Genomic DNA, 21,441 nt, shown 5'->3' on the forward strand with positions numbered 1-21,441 from the left:
TGTGTACATTGCATTCTTGCGGCTTTTAGAAAAACGAAATGCCAAAACTCGAAGTTTTCGATAGTTCTGGCTCTTTTTCGTGCTCTTGTCTAGCAACACTGAAGTTTTCAGGGCCATCTGGCGGATAGTAAAGCAATTATGACCAAAAACAAACAACATGGCGGCGCAGGCGACGGCTTCCGCAGGTGAGCTTTTTCGATTATTTCTTCTTTTTTTCACAGACGTATTGCGGCTCTAAAACATTATAGAAACAGTGCCTAACATGCAAATATGTACTTATGTTGAATTATTTGGCGTTACTTGAAAGACTTACTTGCCAGCGGCGCATTTAGTGCATGGTCACAATTGTGTACATAGCGTGACAATGGAAGTAAAATCGACTGGGCGCCAATTTCTGTCTAATCGCGTGCGTTACTTCTATTTTCCAGATTTTATGGGCTTGCCTTGCGCGTCATTCTACAAACCAAAGTTTCATCATGCGACCAAAGAAACAGCTGATCGACTATTGGAGAAGATTGCTTCGGGGAATGTTTCCGATATCGGTGAAAGCGACGATGAAGATGACGTTCCACAGGAAGACGTTCTGCGGGAAAATGATGGTATGATACAGAGCCCCAGCGAAGATGAAGAAGAGGAGCATAAAAAGACGCCATTGAAAGAGATAAGTGCAGAAGACAACATACCTAAAAACTTTCAGTGGAAAAAGAGACTTTACGTGCCCCCATCAGACACCGACTTCAGCGGTCACAACGAGTGCCCTCCTGACGCAGGTGAAACGTGTACGCCATACATGTACTTTTCCAGATACGTGCCCGAGTCAGTTTTCAAGGTAATAGCAGAAAACACTAATCTGTATAGCGTGCAGTCAACTCTGCATAACGTGAACACGACAGCCGATGAAATAAGGAAGTTGTTCGGAATGCACATCATGATGGGTGTCGTCCATTTGCCTCGGGTAAGGCTCTATGGGAACCCGATGATGAAGGTTCCCCTCATCAGTGAAACTATGACCGAGAAGCGCTTTTTCAAGCTTCGAAATAATCTGCACATTGTTCCAGAAGATTCTGATTTCCACAGTGAAGATCGCCTGTGGAAAGTGCGTCCTTTTCTGGAACTTATACGAAAGCGATGCTTGGAGCTGGCTGTTGAGGAAGAATGCTCAATCGATGAGCAAATGATCCCTTTCAAGGGCCAGCTTTCAATAAAACAATACGTGAAAGGTAAGCCATCTCCCTGGGGCATAAAAGTGTTTGCTCTATGTGGTAGAAGCGGTTCACTGTACGACTTTGCAGTATACCAGGGAGAAAACACGATTCCTGCTGAGCTGAAGAAAGACTACGGTCTTTGTTCAGGCGTTGTCTTGCATTTGTCTAAAAGAATTCCTTCTGGATGTAATTATCAGCTTTATTTTGATAACTACTTTACATCAGTGCCCCTCCTTCGCCGACTACGACAGGACAAAATTTTGGCAGCTGGAACAGTGAGTCAAAACAGGCTAGGCAAGTGCCCTCTTGAATAAAAAAAAAGTGATGAACAAGAAGCCGCGAGGATACTCCGCTGAATACGTCACAAGTGATGATGTTGTAGTGGTGGTCTGGAAAGACAACAATGCTGTGTCTGTTGCATCAAACTTTGTTGGCATTGGTGAGGAAGAGGATGTCAAGAGGTGGGACAAAACCAAGCGTGACCACATATTTGTGAAACAGCCCGAGATCATTGCCAAGTACAATCGAAATATGGGAGGAGTGGACAAGATGGACTTTCTGCTGAGCCTGTACCGCACCAAGATCAGGTCAAAAAAGTGGACCCTCAGGGCGATATTTCATTTTGTAGACTTGGCCGTCTGTAATGCTTGGATAGAGTATTTACGTGACAATGCACACACACGGCGGTCAAAGCTCCTTGATCTACTCCACTTCCGCCTGCAAATTGCGGAGGCCCTCATCAGCAGTGTGCCTAATACAAAGAAGCGTGGGAGGTCGTCCTACGATGACATTCCGACAGATGTTCCTCACCAGAGGAACGCCCGCTTTCGACGACCTTGCTCGGATGCACGCTATGACGGCGTGGACCATTGGCCAGAAGCCCGGGACCAAACCCTTCCTTCTAGATGCAAGTATGAAGGTTGCAAAGGGCAATCAAGAGTTTTTTGCAAGAAATGTGAAGTCCCAGTTTGTATGACGAAGGACCGTAACTGTTACTACAAATTTCACACTTGAAATATTCTTCCTGATTCTTGACCTTTATGACGCTATGTACACAATTGTGTACACGACTGTAAAAAATAAACTGCTCTTGTATTTTCGTCAGTAGCCTTCCAATTCATCTTATTTGGTCAAATATATATAGTAGAAACAGAAAAAATTTTTTTTTTGTAGGAAATAGCGAGCGGCGTCTGAAAGGGTTAATCTTATAAGCTCCCTGTTTTTTAATTATTTATGAATTAAGTTCCTGTTGCATGGGCTCCTATGATTAATGAACAAGTTTTCGATGGTGAGTGTCTTTTTCAAGGAGGATTTTTTTCGGATACTTCCTTCGGATACTCTTTTGCCTTCAAAATCCGTATATTTCAGCCTTGCGATGAGCACACGTATGTTGAATGAACTCTATCTCAGGTAGCATGTGGGGCAGCTTGTAGCGACATTGCTTGAATAATATGCTCATTTTTAATTACACAATAAGTGGACGTAACGGAGCAATAAGGTTGAAGTGCATACTTAAGGAATAGAGCACCATGTAGACAGAAAAAAAAATACAGCATACAGAACACCAGGAAGCCGAGTATTTTATTTTTGCAATGCGGCCAAAATATTCTGCCAACCAAAAGCAAATAAGGCTATCACATATTTGGAAAAACATTATTAAACACTAAAATAGAATGATGCTTTGATAAACTCAATTACAAAAATTATAACATACGAGACAGTAACAACCACTTTTAGCTTCTATAAGAGGGCCCAAAGACACAATTTGGTGTCCAGGTAAATTGCTGGGCACCAAATGATGTAAGCATGCCTGATTATATCGGAATGCAATTTCTCAACAAATCGGTTGACTAGATCAAGTGGAACTTTGACATATTCAAGGTTGTTTTCTAGGATGTTCTTTGCAAACGCCATTATTAACGGATAACAAAGTTCACCAATATATCGATAAACAAACGTTCAGCCAGTGTGTCACTGCTCTGTGTGTAAAAATAACAAAATTGTTGGACACTTGACAAGCATAGGTAAGATGACTTCGAAGAAGTTACAATATATGGGTGTGAGGCTATAGTTACAGAGAGTTATTATACACTGTTACACGCATAACTATACACAGTCACTGACCTTTGAATAGTGTGAGTTTAGTATGCTTTTGCCGCACCCTTTCTTGGTGAAGACGGTCTGTTGTCGACCTGGCCGTGCCCCGGACTTCAGAGGTCAAAGTGCAGCTCTTGCCATCTAGTAGCACGGGAAAGTACGCTGCGTGCGAAAATTCGTCCATGCACGCGAGTGGCACCAGCGCCCCAAACGCGATTACTTCTCAGTTGGAAGTCGTTTTTCCAAATTATCTGCTGCCAAGTTGCAAGTGCGGCCCAAATGCAGGTGCAGGCCTTTATTCGAGATTATATCGCATGTCCCATAAAAATTATATTGGCGCTAACTTTTAGAAAATTCCGTATCGCGATCGTTGTTCTGCTTTCCCATTTAAAATGTGGTTAGCATTTTTGGGATACTTCATATACTTTCTGATTTTGTTTGTCTGTGTTCTACCCGTTTTCCCGAAAGCATGAGTCACTGGTTAATCTATGGTCTAAAGGGTAGAGCGTCGGCCTGCTGTGCTGAGGGAACCACGTTCGAAACCTGCCGTTGGACCAACTTCTGTCAATGAGTATATGACAGTGGCTATATGCCACTCTTCACTGAGTCTCTTTCACCTCATGTTGGCGACTGGGTATGTACCATTGGTTATGTGCCATCCTTGAACGCACAAAGAGAAATCCATTAAAATTTATCGGGTGCTGGCGGAATCAAACCTGCGTCCTATATATTCAGCCAATACAGTCTTATTATATTGAACCCTTTGGCAGCAATCCAATTGCCGCTGCCATGTTTGATCACGTGGTGACGCGTCCAATGTTTGCCTCAACTGCCTCCGTTGCCCCTGCGCTTACAATGGGTGTGTACGACGCCGATGCGGCTTAGCAAAAACTCTGTTTCAGGAGATATATATCATAGACGGTGACCGGGTGGACGATACGTAGCGTTGGCCACAGCTTCAGAGAACACATGCAAAAGCGCTTCAGAAGCTGATTAAGCTGTGTCCAAACGGCGCGAGCAGCTTATATGGTGCTTGTTTTAAAAGCGAGGCTAATTATGTATTCGAGGTTATCCAGACTTTATCGTTTATGAATCGAATCAGGATTAGAGCGTATTGCTTTTCCTTCTTTGTTTGGCACATATATTGAGTCAGCGGCTTGGAACGTTTCTGACTCAGTAAAGCTCGTTGGTGAGTTCACTATCTGGGTATTTCTGCCCAATCACTCGCGGGTGTGCCCAGCTCCGATAGATTTGTTCTTGCTGCGCGCAAGGCTTGAAACGTAGCTGTTTTGTACATAGTAATATCTTGTAGCAAAGATGTATTATCACTAGTACGTAACTTACCCTTGTAGAGCATCACAAAACATTCAGCTTCGGCCGTTCGTGCGTTATAGGTGTAACCCGTCATTTATTGTGCGTACTTGGTGTGCATATATTTAAATGTGAGCCCATTCACTTATTGACATGTTGGTGATAGAGCGAGTGTAAAATTATGTGCCAGTTTGGGTAGATGTGTGCAGATACTGCGCACGAAACATGCAATGACCGGAAGCAGCGCTGCTTCTTTTGTTGTTGTTTAACGAGCTGTACTCACTCTTGCCGACGTTCCGGGGCTGAAGCACTTTTTTTTTACGTTTAGCGATACAACGATAGCGGATGAGCAAATTTCTATATCCTTGAAGAAAGTCGTACATCTCGAACTGCCGGTAACACGTACGGACCGTCACAGCAATGGTCCGTGAACGTGGCTACACAGATTCATTGCATTCCCTAATATGCCGGTCACTATTTTTGCAGCCAACTACGTGACACGTCTTCAATCGACATGATTTGATCCGGCATGATTTGAGCACAGTGCATCAGCGAAACTCATTTGCATTTCCAACAGCTAATCGCACAGAAGCAAGATGGAAGCGCTAATGGTTTCGTATTCATCCGCTGTCGCCGAGGCGACGTGTGGTGAATCGCCGAAAGCGTCATCTTGTTTCTCCAGAACAAACTGCTCCGCGAAAAGCGTCAATATGCAGACGTGCGCCACCGGCGTACTTCGCATGCCATTGGAAGATGGCGCAGCGTGTCCATAGGAAAGTTCTATAGAAAAGGCCGGCTGCCGTACAGGCCTCATACATGTGTTTCGGCCGAGGCAATGCGGTGTGCCGCTACGTAGCTTCATTGCTCTCAATGCGATTGCATTATGTCTACATTCATCATGAGATTGGTTCAGCAGGAATTCCTCTTTATTTTCATCACCTCCAATATGCCCAAACTAATAGAGGGTATGAGCCAAGATTTTAGGCCACAACAAGAACTGCAACCAGTCCAGGATCCGTCAGGAGCTCGGCGCTTTTCCGAGGCAAGAATTTCTTTGTCTAAGCTCGAGCACGTCCCCTGTAACCGTATTTCTTGCGCCGTTTGGGACAATTCTTAGAAAATGAAAACAACGGCAGCGTGCCTATTGCTAGCGAAAGCCGTCTGACATAATTAAAAAAATTAAATTAAATTATGGGGTTTTACGTGCCAAAACCACTTTCTGATTATGAGGCACGCCGTAGTGGAGGACTCCGGAAATTTCGACCACCTGGTGTTCTTTAACGTGCACCTAAATCTAAGTACACGGGCGTTTTCGCATTTCGCCCCCATCGAAATGCGGCCGCCGTGGCCGGGATTCGATCCCGCGACCTCGTGCTCAGCAGCCTAACACCATAGCCACTGAGCAACCACGGCGGGTCGTCTGACATAATTAGTGCAAAATGGCAGCCAGATAGAGCGCGGCTCCGCTACTCGCGTTCTGTGCGTTCACTTCGGCTTCTTCATGTCGTTCTGGCAGCCTGGCGCAAATTTTACCCATTCGTGACGTGGCGCCACCTCCCCATACGCTGCGCCGTCACGTGCCCGATTACGCGTGCACTAGGCCACACCTTTAGTCACACAGATGAAGCTACGTGATGTGTGGGATGACGCAAGCACTAGGCACAACTTTATAAGCCGCAACCGTGGAGTTACCGTGGCGTCTGGGAAGCGTGCTCGTCCCCGCAGGCCCAGGTTCCACTGCCACGCAGACCGCAACGTAAGAATCTTTCTTTTCCAAGCCATAAATTTACTTTCTATACAGGAACCTCGCTGACAAATTCGACCTCTATACGAGCACTTTTGACGTGTTTTTTACTCTTGCGCCGTCGCATACTTTTGTTACCATCGCACGGACACGATGCCGACGAGGCCTGATTTTGGCGTAGTAGAGCGTGTAATGCTTTTGCATTAAAAACATGCAAGACACAGTGCTTGTCCCATTTCTACCCTTTCGTTTTGGGGCACGTCTGTATTTGCGCTTTTTATGTTCCACATTTTTTTTCTTAATGCGGCGATAATTTTTTATCAGAAAATTCAAAAATTGCGAAATTTAAGAAAACGTCAAGGGTGCAGTCGACAACTTTGTAACTCAGCAATAAAAGACGCTATCACGATTCCGTATGTTGCAACTATGACATATCTACAGTGAACAAAAATGGGGAGACGCTTAATCTTCCTCTTTAAGAATGGAACACCATAGCACTAAAGTGCTCCTACCTGCTTCTCACGCTTCCAGGCAACTGTAGCTTATGCAACCGTAATCTTTACTGGGAAACGCTTACACCGAAAGCTGTGCACGAAGGCGAGCTTTCTGGTTCTTTTTTCTTCCCCCGCTCGGTCAGCGCTGCCGCTGCGGCCAATGCGCAGAGGTGAACGCCATCGGGTAGTGTTGCAAGGAACCGAGCGGAGCACGTGGCGCGAGCCGCGCTGTGATTGGCGGAAAATTTCCGCTCACGGACAGCGCACGGCCAACTACGGCGACGCCGTGCTTTCTGCGTGACTGGCCCTTGAGGCTATCGCTTTAATATTGGTGTATTATTCTCCTCTCCGAAACATACCATTAGTCTATAAGTAGAGCTTGTGCAGAATCCTTGTAAGCATTGCAAAAAAATCACGTTATCTGTAAATTTAATAGAAAAATTGACCGCTTTACATGCTCCAGCAGACGCAGTTAACAAAACTGCGATGTATGTATTTGGTGCACAGCTGCCGATTTGTGCAGTTTGTGCTTGTGCTGTGTTCAACCCACCGATTAGCTGCCACGCGCAGTGGCTGAACGGTTATGGTGGGGAGGCTACCAAGCTCGAGGTTGCGGGTTCGATCCTGACTGACATAGCCACATTTTCGTAGTACAGCAATGCAAAAAAATGGCTGTGGCTTAGCTAAGGTTAAGCCCAGGATGCGAAGCATACTAGCCTTTATTTTAACGCGACAGCGTTAGGGAGCTCGTGTCGCAGAAAAGCCTGTGTCGTCGGCGTCGGCTCAGGCGTGCGGCGCTTGCTCAGGCGCACATTTCGTTGTCGCGCCGAACGCTGCGTTGCTCGATCGACGCTCACCGCGTCCGATGCGGGGCGCGTAGTCGCTGCGCCGTAGCAAAGCCACTTAGAAACAGTCTCTGTAGCAGGCCGCAACCTTCGCTTCTCATTCCAACGAGCAGCTCTGTCTCCAGGAGGCATCTCACCTCGTGAGTGTCTAGCAGAGGCAAGCGCAGCTGCTTATATACCGCCGCGACGCCGCGAGCGACGGCGCGAGTTGGAGCCCCGTTTCTCCTCTGTCGCGACGTCATTGTGTCACGTGGTATTGAAGGCGACACCGCCGCGCCTGAGGAGCTGGGTTGAGTTCTAGTAATATGCTTCGCATAAAAAAAAAAAAACGCTCGTCTGCTTAGATGTAGACCAGTGTTAAAAAAAAAAACAGGTGGTCAAACTTAATCCAGTGTCCCCTACTGCGACGCGCCTCATAATGATGTGGTTCTGGCTCGTACAGCCATATAATATTATTTAGATTTTAAACAGCGATTTTCGGTGACTACTAAAATAAAGCAAAGTTTTGTGGCTCAAAGTGCAATTCCTCTTGCTAAAGTCAATGTAAATCTGATCTATCTCTTGAATGCAACAAATTGCATTAATGTCGGGTCAGCAATTGTCGAATAAGAGCATTTCTGCGCTTTACGCACATTTGAATACGTGGAATCGGAGTTTGACATAAGGTAGCGTTTTCTCTCAAAAACTGATATAAGTTGCATGTTAACGGCTTGCACGCTTCCACTGAAAGTGTGAGTTTTCTGTTTCTTGCTCAAATTACCACAACCGGATCACAAAGTGAAGCCTCTGATAAACCATGCAAGAACCAAACCGACGACGATAGGCGGAAAAAAGAGGTCAAGAAGCAGCTTAGTTGCATAACGACATAAGTGAGTCAGTTACCCACTACGTTTTATAACTATTCTAAATATATAAAAAAGCTATATTCCTTGCTAGACAACAGCAAAATTCATATCTTCGGGCTTGAGTGAATTCGTTTTCTCGCCATTTCAGGGGCTTTAGACCGCCATGAGTGCCCCACAGGAGCCACCGACCAAGGAGAGCAGTGAAAAGAAGGAATTGACTGAACAGAAGGCCTCGAGCAAGACCCCTAGCCTGCCTCCGCCTCCAAGGTTAGAGCGCAGATGCCCCTCCTCACTACTCTTCGATGTGCAGTGTCTGTGAATTGCCCTTATTTACAGATTGATGCGAAATCGCAAAAATTGGGGAAAAAGGCCGGCGTCTGTAGTCTGTAGCCATTAAACGGCAGCTAAAGTCCCATTGGCTGCGACGCCGCGTCACGCGCACGTTACGACAGCGCAGAGGGAGGAAAAGGGAACACCTGCTGCAGCAATAGCGCGCCAGGTATTGCGTCAGGGGAGAGCGTCAGGAGGCATCGCCGCGTCGCGATGCCACCCTCGCTCTCACTCTCGCTAGCCTGCGTTGCCCACGCGTTTCTAGTCCGCGCAAGCCCTCGCCAGCGTTCGAACTGCACCTCGGTAACGCCAAATCAAAACGCGCCAAGCGCCTCAACGCGCTCGCTTTCCCTCGAAGAGTTCATATCTAGAAGGAACACCACTCAGCGGTGTTCAATAGGACATTAATGCCTTCGCATTCACAACTCATCAGAAGTGCTTAGGTGTCCTCGGACTTATTTATTTGTTTACTTATGTGTTTATTTATCTACATTTATTTCCGTAAGTTTCAAAGACAATATGAAGTTGCAGAAAGGAGCAGGCATTGTATAAATTCACATGTGTTAACACGTATGGCACAGATTTCCCTCAGAAACTGCAAAGAATACTTAGCACACACTAAAAGCAAGGAGTGCATCACAACCATAAGAAAAAGCACCTTGCACACATAAAAAGCAATACAACCACGTGCGAATGTTAATACATAAAGATGCTTCTTCAGGTCGTTTATTTCAGAGTATTAAGATGGTTCTTGAATAAAGTATTTCCTCCTAAAGAAAATAAAACGGCAAGTAAGTTTGATATTGTAAGAATGGAAGCGTTTCTGTCGTTCCATTTCTTGCCGTAAAGTGGAATGAAGGAATTAGAGAGAAAGAGAGTGAACGTTAATGAGCACCAGCTGTTCAGTCGGCTGGGCCTAGGCCTCCCACGACGGGACGTCGAGGTCTTGCCTCTTGGCCGCTTCGCAGGCCATCTGGGTCGCGCAGAGTTGCTCGTCGAGATGGGAGCTGCGCAGGGTGGCGTGCCATCTAGACGAGAGGGTCACGGGATTAAGGTCTGGGTATTGATGTTTGCACTCCCATAGCATGTGGGGGAGTGTTGCTGATTCAGTTTTACAGACCTTGCACGTCTGGCTTGGGTAGATGTCGGGGTATACGGTGTGATAGCGTGGGAGGGAGGGGTATGTATTCGTCTGTAACATGCGAATGGTGGTTGCCTGTGCTCTGTTTAACTTGCGGTGAGGGGTGGGGAACGTTCTCCTTGCTAGGTAAAATGTCTTCACAAGGTCGTTGTATCTTGTAAGGTGGTCGCGTCCTGCGGGTGCACCTGCACCGTCTCCGGCACAGTTGATTAGTGCTCGTGCTACGGAGTGTGTAACCTCGTTGAGGTTGGTGAGGTGCGGGTGGACAACGCCGGCGTGTGCTGGGATCCAGACGAGGGTGATTTGATTTTCAGACGAATGCAGACTTGTTGTAAGATACGGGGGGATTGCTGAGAAATACGACCCTTGATGTAGTTGTTGATTGCTGCGCGAGAATCGCTCAGTATGGTGTGACAGGCTGGGTCAAGAGTGGCCAGGGAGATGGCCACTTCCTCGGCCGTCTCGGCATTTGGGTAACGATGCTGGCAGTATGTCGGAGCAAGCCACCTGCTGTGGTAACCGCCGCAAAGCGCCGTCCATCTTGGTAATCAGCTGCGTCGACGAAGGTGACGCCTACGGTGTTGGCATAAGCTTTGGGGAGGTAGCTTGCACCTTCCTGCGTTCTTTGTTGTGGTCTCGGTGCATGTTTTTCGGAATAGGGTCGGCGTGTATCCATTGCTGAATGTCGCGTGGTATTGGGTGTTTGTCTCGATGTTGACGGTGGTAGGTGATATTAAGCTTGGTTAGAATGCTGCGGCCCGTTTCCGTGAGGGTAAGCAGCTCTAGTTCAGATCGACGTTGGACTTTGACTAACTCGTCTAGCGTGTTGTGGATACCTCATTATAGTGGATGTTCCGTGCTGGTGTGGTTGGCTAGTCCTAAGACTTGCTTATAGGCTCCTCTGATGATGATGTCCAGTTTTGTCTGTTCAGCTTTGTATCAGTTGAGAAAGGGCGCAAGGTAAGTAATGTGACAGATGATAAAATATTGGACAAGGCGGATGAGGCTTTCTTCCTTCATATCCCCTCGTCGGTTGGTCAGTCGTTTTCGCAGTCTGAATGAATTAGCGGTCTGTCGAAGGATCTTGGAGACAGCCATAGAGTTAGCTACGTTGGCTTCTATGGTCATACCAAGAACGTGGATGCTACGGACCACGGGTATCGCTCTGCCATCCCTCAGGTTGAGCTTTATTTCCTCATATTGGCGTTTATTCATGGAGCCCCGTGGGTGGCGTCCACGGAGTGTGGGGTGGCATAGGAGAAGCTCCGACTTTTCAGGGGAACAGCGGAGTCCCGTGCCTTCAAGATGATTTTCTACGACGTCAGTGGCGTTTTGTAGGGCAGTTTCGATTTGGCCGTCACTGCCCTTTGCAGCCCAGATTGTAATGTCGTCGGCGTATATGGCGTGTTCAATGCCGTCGAATTTTTGTAGTTCTTGGGCTAATCCGAGCATAACCAGATTAAACAGTATTGGGGAAATGACAGAGCCTTGCGGTGTGCCCGTGCTGCCGAGGGAGAGTTCCTCCGATCGAATGTCTTCGACCGACAGGAAGGCTTTCCGATTGGATAGAAAGTCTAGAACGGATAGAAAGGATAGAAAGGATAGAACGCACTTACAACTGTAAGTGCGTTCTCCAAGGTTGAGCAAGGAGATGCGTTCGAGGATGGTGGAGTGCCCTGTGTTATCGAAGGCGCGCTCGAGGTCGAGGCCCAAGATCGCCTTCGTGTAACGGGATTTGCCATCTAGCATTTGATGCTGAAGTTGGAGCATAGCTTCTTGGGTGGAAAGATGCTGTCTAAAGCCAATTATCGAGTCGGGGTAAGCACATGTGTCTTCGAGGTGAGTGTTAAAATTTACACGGGTTAGGAGTGCGTGCTCCATGACCTTGCCTACACATGAAGTTAGCGATATGGGCCGGAAATTGGCGAGGCTAGATGGCTTACCGGGCTTGGGGACGAGAAATGCTTTGGCCGTTTTCAATGTCGGAGGAATGGATCCCTAGCGCCAGCAGTTGTTGATGTTTTCGGTGAGTTGTTGCACCGAGGGTTCATCTAGATTTCTTAGTGTTTTATTCGTAACACCATCTGGGCCTGGCGCCGAACGGCTGTTCAGCTTGTGCAGGGGAGCATGAATCTCTGCCCCGCTGAAATTTTCATCAAGGGCAGGGTTGGAGGTCCCTGTGTATGGCCCGTGAGGTTCAGTGGGCCTAGATGGGATGTACTTTTGCCATAAGCTGTTCTTAACGTGGTCCTGGCCATGCGTCTTGCTTTCTGTGAATAAAAGCTTGGTGAGGTGATCTTGTTGATATGAATGGGTGGTGGTGCTATCAATCAAATGTTTGAGGATTTTCCACGAGCGGGCGTGGTGGAGTTGCCCGTCAAGGGAGTGACAGAGCTATGTCCATTGCTGTTGACTTAGAACGCAGCAGTGTGCTTCAATTTCCTTGCTGAAAAGGGCGACGTTCCGTCTGAGTCTTCTATTGAGCCGTTCTCTCTTCCTTCTTGAGAGGATGAATGATTTGGCCTCGGTAAGGTGGGCGAGTCTACTGTCCATGCGCTCAGTCGGGGCATCTGTTGTGATAATGCGGGTGGCCGATTTAGTATCGGACAGTAGATCGCATGACCACGATTCTATGTCGGTAATGGGAGTGTCCGTCGTTGCTGTTACACGGCGTTAACAGAACGCATCCCAGTCCGTCCAAGTAAAGTCCCTTGTTCTTCTCATACCGGCTGTTAGGTGTGGGAGAGTAATTTCGATGATAGAGTGATCACTCCCGAGGTCGTGTTGGGTATTGCGCCAATGGGCGTTGTCTGCGTTTTTGGTGAAAGTGAGGTCTGGTGTCGTGTCTCGTTCAGTAGAAGTGCCGAGGCGAGTGGGGAAAGCTGGGTCAGTAATGAGTGTAAGCCCGAGATCATGGGATTCTTGACATAAGTTACAACCTGCAGCAGAGCTGTGTCTGTAACCCCATCCTGTGTGCGGGAGATTGAAGTCACCTGTGATGATAAGATGCTGCTGCCTGCGATGTTAAGGACCTTTTTGAAGAGGGTTAGAAATCGGCTATGGCGTTGAGATGGAGTATTGTAGATATTGAGGATAAGTATTCCTTCCTTTCGTTTTCTGTGCGGCATGAGCCTAATGAAGAGGTGTTCAATGCACCGATCGTTGAGATCGTGTTCGATTGCGTTAATTCTTTTGAACTGACTTGTTTTCCTCAAAGGAGCATGAACTTGGTAATGATGACCAGTGTACGATGCAGGACGGCTCAGAGGAAACGTTAGATCGTGAATATTCACTGTTAGGGTGAACTTTAGGCACAGACTGAAACAGTGTACCTCCGAATTTAAGCTTTTCCGACAACTGTATTATAAGCGCAGGACTGGGGATTAAACACATGCGTCAAGCTCCTTGGTGGTTACTGGGGACGAAAAATTAGTGACACAGTGCTTGGATATAGTTGCCTAAATTGTAGAACTGGCACGTACCCGGGAATTTTTTTAGCGGGTGAGGGGGGGGGGGGGGTTAACCCTATGTAACTCTTCTATGCAAATGAGGGGGGGGTACCTTTACTAGTACAAATGTGAATAATGCCCACCATTCACTGCAAAGACACGTAAACCCGCAAAAGAGAATTGTACGCCTGTGAGATACACCTCTCCTTTACTTGGCAAACAAGGAACCACATAAAATAGACTCGCACATGGCAGAAGCGCAGGAAGAACACTGTAAAAATAAGCAAGCAAGCAAAAGTGGATAAATAGAGATTTGTAGTAGCGTTTTTTTATCAGCCCTGGAGGAACTACACAGAAATATATATATATATATATATATATATATATATATATGATGTTATTGGGTGCAGGATCACTCCAGAAAGAGGCAGAAGCAGCGCGCAGCAGCACAAACACGCATCAGGCTTCTATGGACGCACGTAACATATAGAAAACGGCACACACATGCGACAGTTCCCCAAAATACCTCAGCCGACTTGCAGCTATATATATGTATCGGTCAATTATAATCGGCCTACAGTTCAGGCGGAAGCGCGTGTCGCCGTGTCGGAGACCTCGTGGAAGCGACGTCGGCCAGCGGGGTCGGACAGCAGTGTAGGCCAGCAGCATCGGACAGCCGTGTCGGACGGCCGGGTCGGACAGCAGGGTCGGACAGCCGGGTCGGACAGCAGGGTCGGTCAGCAGGCTTGAACAACAGGGTCGGACAGCAGAGTCGGACCACCTCGCGGAGCTCAGGTGGCCCTGCGCCTATACTGGAGATACTGGAGCTTCCGCGTGCCCGGTTTCCCTCCGGCGGGGTTTGCGCTCGGGATCCCACGGCCGCAGTCACGGGATCACGTCCACAGCTGGCGGGGTAGTCCTGTTGCCGCTCACCCGAATGCTCGATCACCCCGGTTCCGGACCTGTCAGCCCTCCTGGACCAGTTGCCCAGCGAAACGAGCGGAGCGAGGTAGCCTCTCAGCCGGCGATGCGTTGATTCGGGTGCGGCGTACTGACGCGGGCGGCGATATCTCCTATGGGCCGGACGTCCAGCGAGAAAGATTTTTTCCCACGAACGCCGAACCTCGCGCACTGCTCACGACACGGGGCCACGCTCCGCGCTCTCTCGCGCCACGCTTTTTGAGACGCCACTCTCGACGCTCCCAAATCGGTGTCGATGATGATGATGGTCCTCTTTGCCACTGCATGACGCACTGTCTTCATATGTTTAGGCTTCCAACTCCCTCGTACTATATATACATATATATATATATATATATATATATATATATATATATATATATATATATATATATATATATATATATCAGGAGGCGTTATAGTTCGATTGCTAAAACGCTCAGATTGCAGAGCACCACAGCGACAGGACACAGAGCTTCGGCGACACAGGCACAAGGCTTCCAAGCACTCGTTGTCGTCGTCTTTCTCTAAGCAGTGCTTACTTCTCATTCTTCTTCAGTACAATTGCCTCCCCGGGGAAGTGGAGCCGTCTCGGCGACCTACGGGCAACATAGCACACACACTAAGAAAAAAAAGAGTATCCCTTACTCTTTTCGAAGAGTCTGGACTCGTCACGTATACGACTCACTTTGTGGGAGACACCCGAACTCTCTTTTGGCAGAGAGTCCCGAGACTATCTGTGCTCAATACAAGGTGTTCGCGTGACTCTGCACACAATAGTCATGCATACTCTGTTGTAATAGTCGCCTATACCGTCTCAAAAGGGTTACAAGACTAGTGCTGAGGGAGTCCGTTAAAAATTTTAAATGAGTCGAACGACTCAAGATAAAGTGTCTCGTGAACACTGCAAGAATGATTCAGGTAACTATTCTAGACGAGTCCAATGACTCCACCATGTGTGTCAAGTTACCCTTAGTGCGTGGTGCCGGCCTCTTGCAAATGCTAGCGGCAAATGCGGCCTCTTGCAAGTCGTTTCACTCTTGGATGGCAGTGTCGAGCCGCTTTTCAAAATGTGTCAACAACTCTTGCTGTAAGTACACACGACTACGGCTAGTTCTCAAGAAGACTACTATGAAAAGACAACATAGGATAACAAAGAATCCACAGTAAACTTGACAAAAAGCACATGGCAGGTTAGCAAGAAAAAGTTAATATTTCATCAATCTTTGTTACTGTCTTCTGGAAAATTCAAATGTATAAGTCAGCACAGAATCACTATGAAAGCAAGACAGTTCTCTTTACCATTAAACTGGAATCAATAGCCAACTAAGCAAAACAGTCTTAAATAAATATCCAATATGTAGCCTGCAGCTACATATGCATGACACTGCAATGCCACTCAGAACCATAATGAGACCCCCAAATATTATGTAACTCATGTAGAAGGTTAATTCACCACCGCACAAGTCTCTTATAATATGTCAAAATATTCATAAGTTCAACCTATTTCCCTGTTCTAAAAGACTTAACTTACGACTTGACATTCTAAGCAAGTAAGCTACACATAACAAATAAGAGAGGCTGCACTTATGTACAAAGGAGACCCATATAATGAAGTGCAATAAAAACAATATTCCAACTTAGATTACATTACCTATGCATTACGCTATGCTTGCTGAAAACAACTGGTTGGCAATTGATAATCCAGTCTAATAGTAAAAACAGCTGTCTTACCTTATGGTACTCTTGTTGGCACTTTTTCCCACACAATTTGTGCATGTTAGCGTGATGAAAATTGATCTGAAAAACACCACATTAAAAAGTTGTGCATCAATTTTATTCTGTCATACAACATGCAACAGTGTATAAAAACCTCATAACTGACAAAATTACAAAAATAAATACAGCAACACTTACACTGATCATTTATTTATGTTGAGAAGCATACTTTTGCAAGACTAAGTAAAATAGCTGACACAGACAATTTCACAGGTAGAAATAACCGCTAATACAAAACTTTCCATAATCCAAACACGTTGACAAAATAAGTAGCACAGGCAGCTGTATTTTGTTACGGCAAAGATAGCGCATGAATGACGAGTACAAGAGGGGAAGCAGAACACATAAACAAACTATACCCAGCTGCATGCACGCAGCTGTAACAATACACATAGTGCACAAAGATCCAAAAGAAACAAAGAGGAAGATGTGAGGAAGGCTTCTTTTACTCATCACAAGTCATCCTGTAAGAGCACACTATGCACTGGCTGTAATCTATCCTCAGGACATACATGAATAAGTTACTTTAGGTGCCATTTATAAATCACTCATACAATGTTCTTGTGATTTTCCTTATTCCAATCTTTAGCTTAGCAAGCATGACTGAGTTACGTAAAGCCTCCCTACGGCTTGGCACATATACACAAAGAAGTGTTTCTATAAACACTGGAGGTCACGGACGGATGACAGACACATACCTCTTTTAATTCTTTTGTCTTTGTCATTATGATTACCTACCACAGTAGTCTCTTGTAGAGTGAAACACATCCAAATAACACACTGTGGGCAACCAAGTGTGAATACCTGTTCTCGATTTCTACCTTTCTCTGGTGTCCCGCTAAGGTAACAATGGCACAAAGGATTGTCTTCCCAATGTATGCATTCCCATACAACAGGAGCAGATGATAAACCACATTAATGGTGCGTGAAATAAAGCATCTGTGCTTGACTTCCCACTGCCGCTCCCATCTGAAGTGATCTTTTTTTTTGCTTTGTATACACTAGTACAGGTGCTACGTAGTCCCCTTGGAACCCAAAGCAATTCTCACACTACAGCAGGATGTCAATTTTTTTTTAATTCTAAGCAGAACTCTCGTTATGGGGGGCAATTGCGAACTTTTATTTTTGCTTTGTATCTTAATTATGTTGTTGACCTTTAAATTTAGCCACTTTACTACTTTTCTGCAGACAGGCCATTGCACCAATGCTAAGTTTTGAAAACACCAGAGCAGGGTAGAAAGCAAGAAGAGATATTTATAATTTGGGAGCCCTCTCTGCATTACATGGATATGTTTCAATGAACGATAAGACTACTTGGTAGATAAACATATAAAAGATAAGAGAATTAAGCTCAAAGCCTACCAAATTAGTAACTGGGAATTTCATATGCAAATTAAATTTCCTGATTCCCAGTGATGAAACAGTTTTGAGAATATGTGCGAAGGCAACGAAGTGACTCATTCTCACAAAGAAAACAAAATAAAAACAAGCAAGATTACAAGAACTTCGAACTTGCAACCTTAAGTAAGACACCTGACATGACTGATTTATGTATTTACTGAGCATAAATTACAGCTAGCGTATAATCTGCTTGAACAAGATGACAAACAATGAGTTACTGTTGCTTTTTCTCTGGGGCATTTGGCTCTTCTGAACACATGCACATTGTATGGCACAGCTGCGTGGATGTAGCTGGGCATAGTTATGAGTCAGCATCACTCTGTTATTATGGTCCTTCACTATTATCGTTATAATTTATATTTGGCAAGGAGCCTAACTATCGGGTTGATCAGCTGTATTTTAAACAAAACATACTGACAGATTTCCGTTTCTAGCTGACATAAGGAGGCGGGTACATCCTTTCAGATTTCAAGAAACAGCTGTGCAACAGAAAGTCTACGATGACCACTACCTTTATTATTAAGTGCCATGTACTAGATCTTTCTGCAATGAATACCTCTATTACCAAAAATTGTAGTCTGAAAAACTAATTGGAAAATATTTACAAAAGTGACAGATACTAGAACTGAATTACAATTGCAAATGTTTTCGTAAACAAGATCACAATAATTGAAGTTTTATTAATTTCAGCAAAATGGCTGACCTCCTATTATTGAGGCTAGTCAGTGCTGAAGGTATTGTTAGTTTGTAGGAGTCCTCAGACTGACAGCTCTGAAATATTTATCGCCCTACTTGGTGGAACATGCTTTGCTGTTGCAGATATTACTTAGCCACAAAACATTTTGTAAGCTTTATGGGACAATTCTGTGTGGAAGATAAACCTTTCTGATCATGTCTTTTTGGGTTGTGTATCTCGAAACTGGTGCTAGTCTGAGTTCTTACAAACTAGACGTTATTGAGTACGGTAATTATAATGCCTGCCAGTGCTATAAATTTCTGTTAGCGAAAATTGTCGCATTGTCATGAAGCAGTTATGTTCAATTTTTAGCGGCAGTCACTGCTGAAACACTCAGTACAAAACACAAAACAAAGATATGGAGTCAAAATGTAAATGTCGAACAAAGTTATAGTCAATTCTTCATTTCACAGAACTGTCTTTTTTTCTGTTAGTTTGCCAATACCAATTGCACATACACAAACATTTGAGTATTGCACTTCTGGTAAATGCAGGAAATTTCAGTGTTTAACAGAAGCCCTTGGGAAGACAGCCCAGAGTCGCTTCAACAAAAAGACTTGCGTTCAATTTGCGTTTCTAGGTTGTAGGTCACTATAGCAAGGGGCATGTTTTGCTGATTGAATATTACTCGAAACAGTCTTATTATTCGTGCTAGAGGCTTGAAAAGAGAGCAAATTGTAGAGTTCTTCATGCAGATGTCACATATGTCAGTATTTCTTTAGCTGCTTCTTGAGTTATGTCCTACACAATGGGAAAATACACTGATCTTTGCGGGCACTTTCTTGTGTAAATTTTCACAAAAAGCAGTGTGCTGTAGCTACCTCAGCTCTTTGTAGACTGCAAAGTGCCGATATCTATTCAAAGAGCATGTAAAGTTACTAGAAGTATGCAAAATTAGTAGGCAGGCAGAGAGGCCTGCCTACTAATCTTGCATACTTCTCATGCTATTGTGAAAAAATACCATTGAATATACTTCAAAAACATTTTCTCACAATAGCATGAGAATAACCTTATGCACTTATAGTTGTCCTATACTTCGAAATTTCGCATACGTACTCTTCAAGATATGCAGAATGCTGATGTCTAATTGAAATTGCAATCTGTAAAATTATTTAATGTGGCCTAATATATTTTTGCATAGTTCCAGTAATTGTACAAGCTATTTGGATAGGTATCACCACTTTGCAGTATACGAGTAGCTAAATAAGATACAGCATGAAGCTATTTCTGAAAATTTTATACACAGGAAAGTGCCCACAAAAATATTTTGCCACTCTGTAGGACATAACTGAAAAACAGCAGCTACACAAAAATAAATGACAATTCAAATCTAATAAAACACTTTATGAATGACAGTATATTCAAATCTCTAGTACAAATATATAAAAGTTGTTTCGAAGAGTTAATAAGGGGGTGTCAGTGTATTCTACCAAAGTGTTAGAAAATGCCTTCAGGCATACCATGGGGAGCTTTATAAATAGCACACGCACGCATCTGCCTAAAAAGGCCCATGCCCTGCTTGAATTCATTAGTCATTTTTGCATTCTGTTGTATGTCACCATTTGCATCCCTTAACATAGAGTGCACGAAACCAAAAACAGCCTATTACCGTATTTACTCGCATAATGATTGCACTCGCGTAATGATCGCACTCCTAAATTTTGTCGTCAAAATTCGATTTTTTTAATTTCCCATGTAACGATTTCACCCCGAACTTGCCGCAGTGATGTGTCATGTGCCAAATCTAGCTAATATTGATCGCGCTTACCATCTGTCGACTGCTATGCGAACGACTCTTCAAGACAAACCAAGCAGACTGCATGCAAAAAACTTTCTTAAGCAGATGCCCCATTTCATTCCTTTCATCACTTTCTGCACTTCTACGACAAAAAAAAGCTACAACCAAACTTTCCTTTATTATGTGTAGGCTTTATAATGGTTGTGGTCAACAAAAACAACAAAAACAACAAAAAAGGTGTCTTTCGATTCTTCTCATCTGCACTTGTGGGCACGCAACAAATCGCGAGCGGCAATGATAGCAGCCACGTTTACACTGATACGTTAGAAGTGTACCCTATTCATTCACCGACGTTTGTAACGCAGCTAAGATATTCGCCCACCCTTAGCGGAAACGTGCCACATTAGGATAGTGGTGAAGACAAATGCCGCAGTTTCCGCATCATGCCCACCATGTGTTCCTATGTCACTGGCAGAGCTAAGCGCGCCCATCTCTGTCCCCTCAAAGTGGGCATGGCTATGCTATTGCCGCAAACTCGCCGATGTTATTCATTACTAATATGGAAGAAACTGTTTGAATGCACTGTAATGTACTCACGAGAAGAAAAACGCAATCCGCGCGTTCGGCTTGCTCTGCCGGCCACCATTTTTTTTCGTGTCCTGCACTACATACAGCAGCAGCCGCCTATTTGTTGACCTGTTGTCATCCCGTAGTAAATGCCAGATAATATATTTTTTTCTTTTTGCGGGAAATTTAACCAGCGTAATGATCGCACCCCTGAATTTGAGTCAATTTTTTTTACAAAAAAGTGCGATCATTATGCGAGTAAATAGGGTAACACACTGAATTTTTAGCCTGTAAAGGGGTTGTATACAAATGGGGGCAGCCAACTCTAGTGTGACAATAAAAAAATATTTGTTTTCACAATATTGAAACCAGTCATAAAATATATCCTCACAAATTTGGAAATGAATAACCAAAGAACCTTGCTGATTGTCTTATTGATGTCCTAAACAAGATGTTTTCATATTTATAATTCCTAGTTTAATTCACTTTCTCTAGTAAATGGGCTCTGACCTAGACTACTCAGTGTAGGAGACTAACCCAGACCTGGAAGCCAATATTTATATCTGAAATAAAGACATTCATCCCACGAACACGTCACTGCTATGTCATCAGAAGCGTGCATCCATGGACATATAGTCTGTAAAATAATTTTTACATGATCTGTACTGTTACTCTTGTACTAATAAATTAGGAAATGCACTTGCTATTTAAAGCACTGCTGTAAACCTTTGTGTTTGAGAAATGCAATACTCAAAAGTGTAACACAACCAATGTGTGCATGAAACCTACGATGCCTTTG

General features: G+C 44.8%; 2 protein-coding genes across 4 annotated transcripts in view; both read left to right on the forward strand.

The window, feature by feature from the left end:
* Positions 1-157: 157 nt before the first annotated feature.
* LOC135905638 (piggyBac transposable element-derived protein 3-like) lies at positions 158-1,519 on the forward strand. The gene is made up of 2 exons (XM_065436595.1): positions 158-185; positions 429-1,519. The coding sequence occupies exons 1-2, from the start codon at positions 158-160 to the stop codon at positions 1,517-1,519; spliced, it is 1,119 nt and encodes a 372-aa protein (XP_065292667.1).
* Positions 1,520-5,579: 4,060 nt separating this feature from the next.
* The window catches only part of LOC135905603 (scoloptoxin SSD14-like), a 153,697-nt gene continuing 137,835 nt past the window's right edge, over positions 5,580-21,441 (forward strand). For 2 of the 3 annotated variants that reach the window (XM_065436555.2, XM_065436553.2), the window contains exons 1-2: positions 5,580-5,655; positions 8,690-8,808. In XM_065436555.2, coding sequence (XP_065292627.1) covers positions 8,705-8,808 — 104 coding nt within the window. In that variant the 5' untranslated portion in view covers positions 5,580-5,655; positions 8,690-8,704. Of the gene's footprint in view, positions 5,656-6,227; positions 6,370-8,689; positions 8,809-21,441 lie in introns of those variants that run through there. The other variant, XM_065436554.1, reaches the window with a different exon arrangement.

The sequence above is a fragment of the Dermacentor albipictus genome, chromosome 1 (genome assembly GCF_038994185.2).
Source record: "Dermacentor albipictus isolate Rhodes 1998 colony chromosome 1, USDA_Dalb.pri_finalv2, whole genome shotgun sequence".
Lineage (NCBI taxonomy): Eukaryota > Metazoa > Arthropoda > Arachnida > Ixodida > Ixodidae > Dermacentor > Dermacentor albipictus.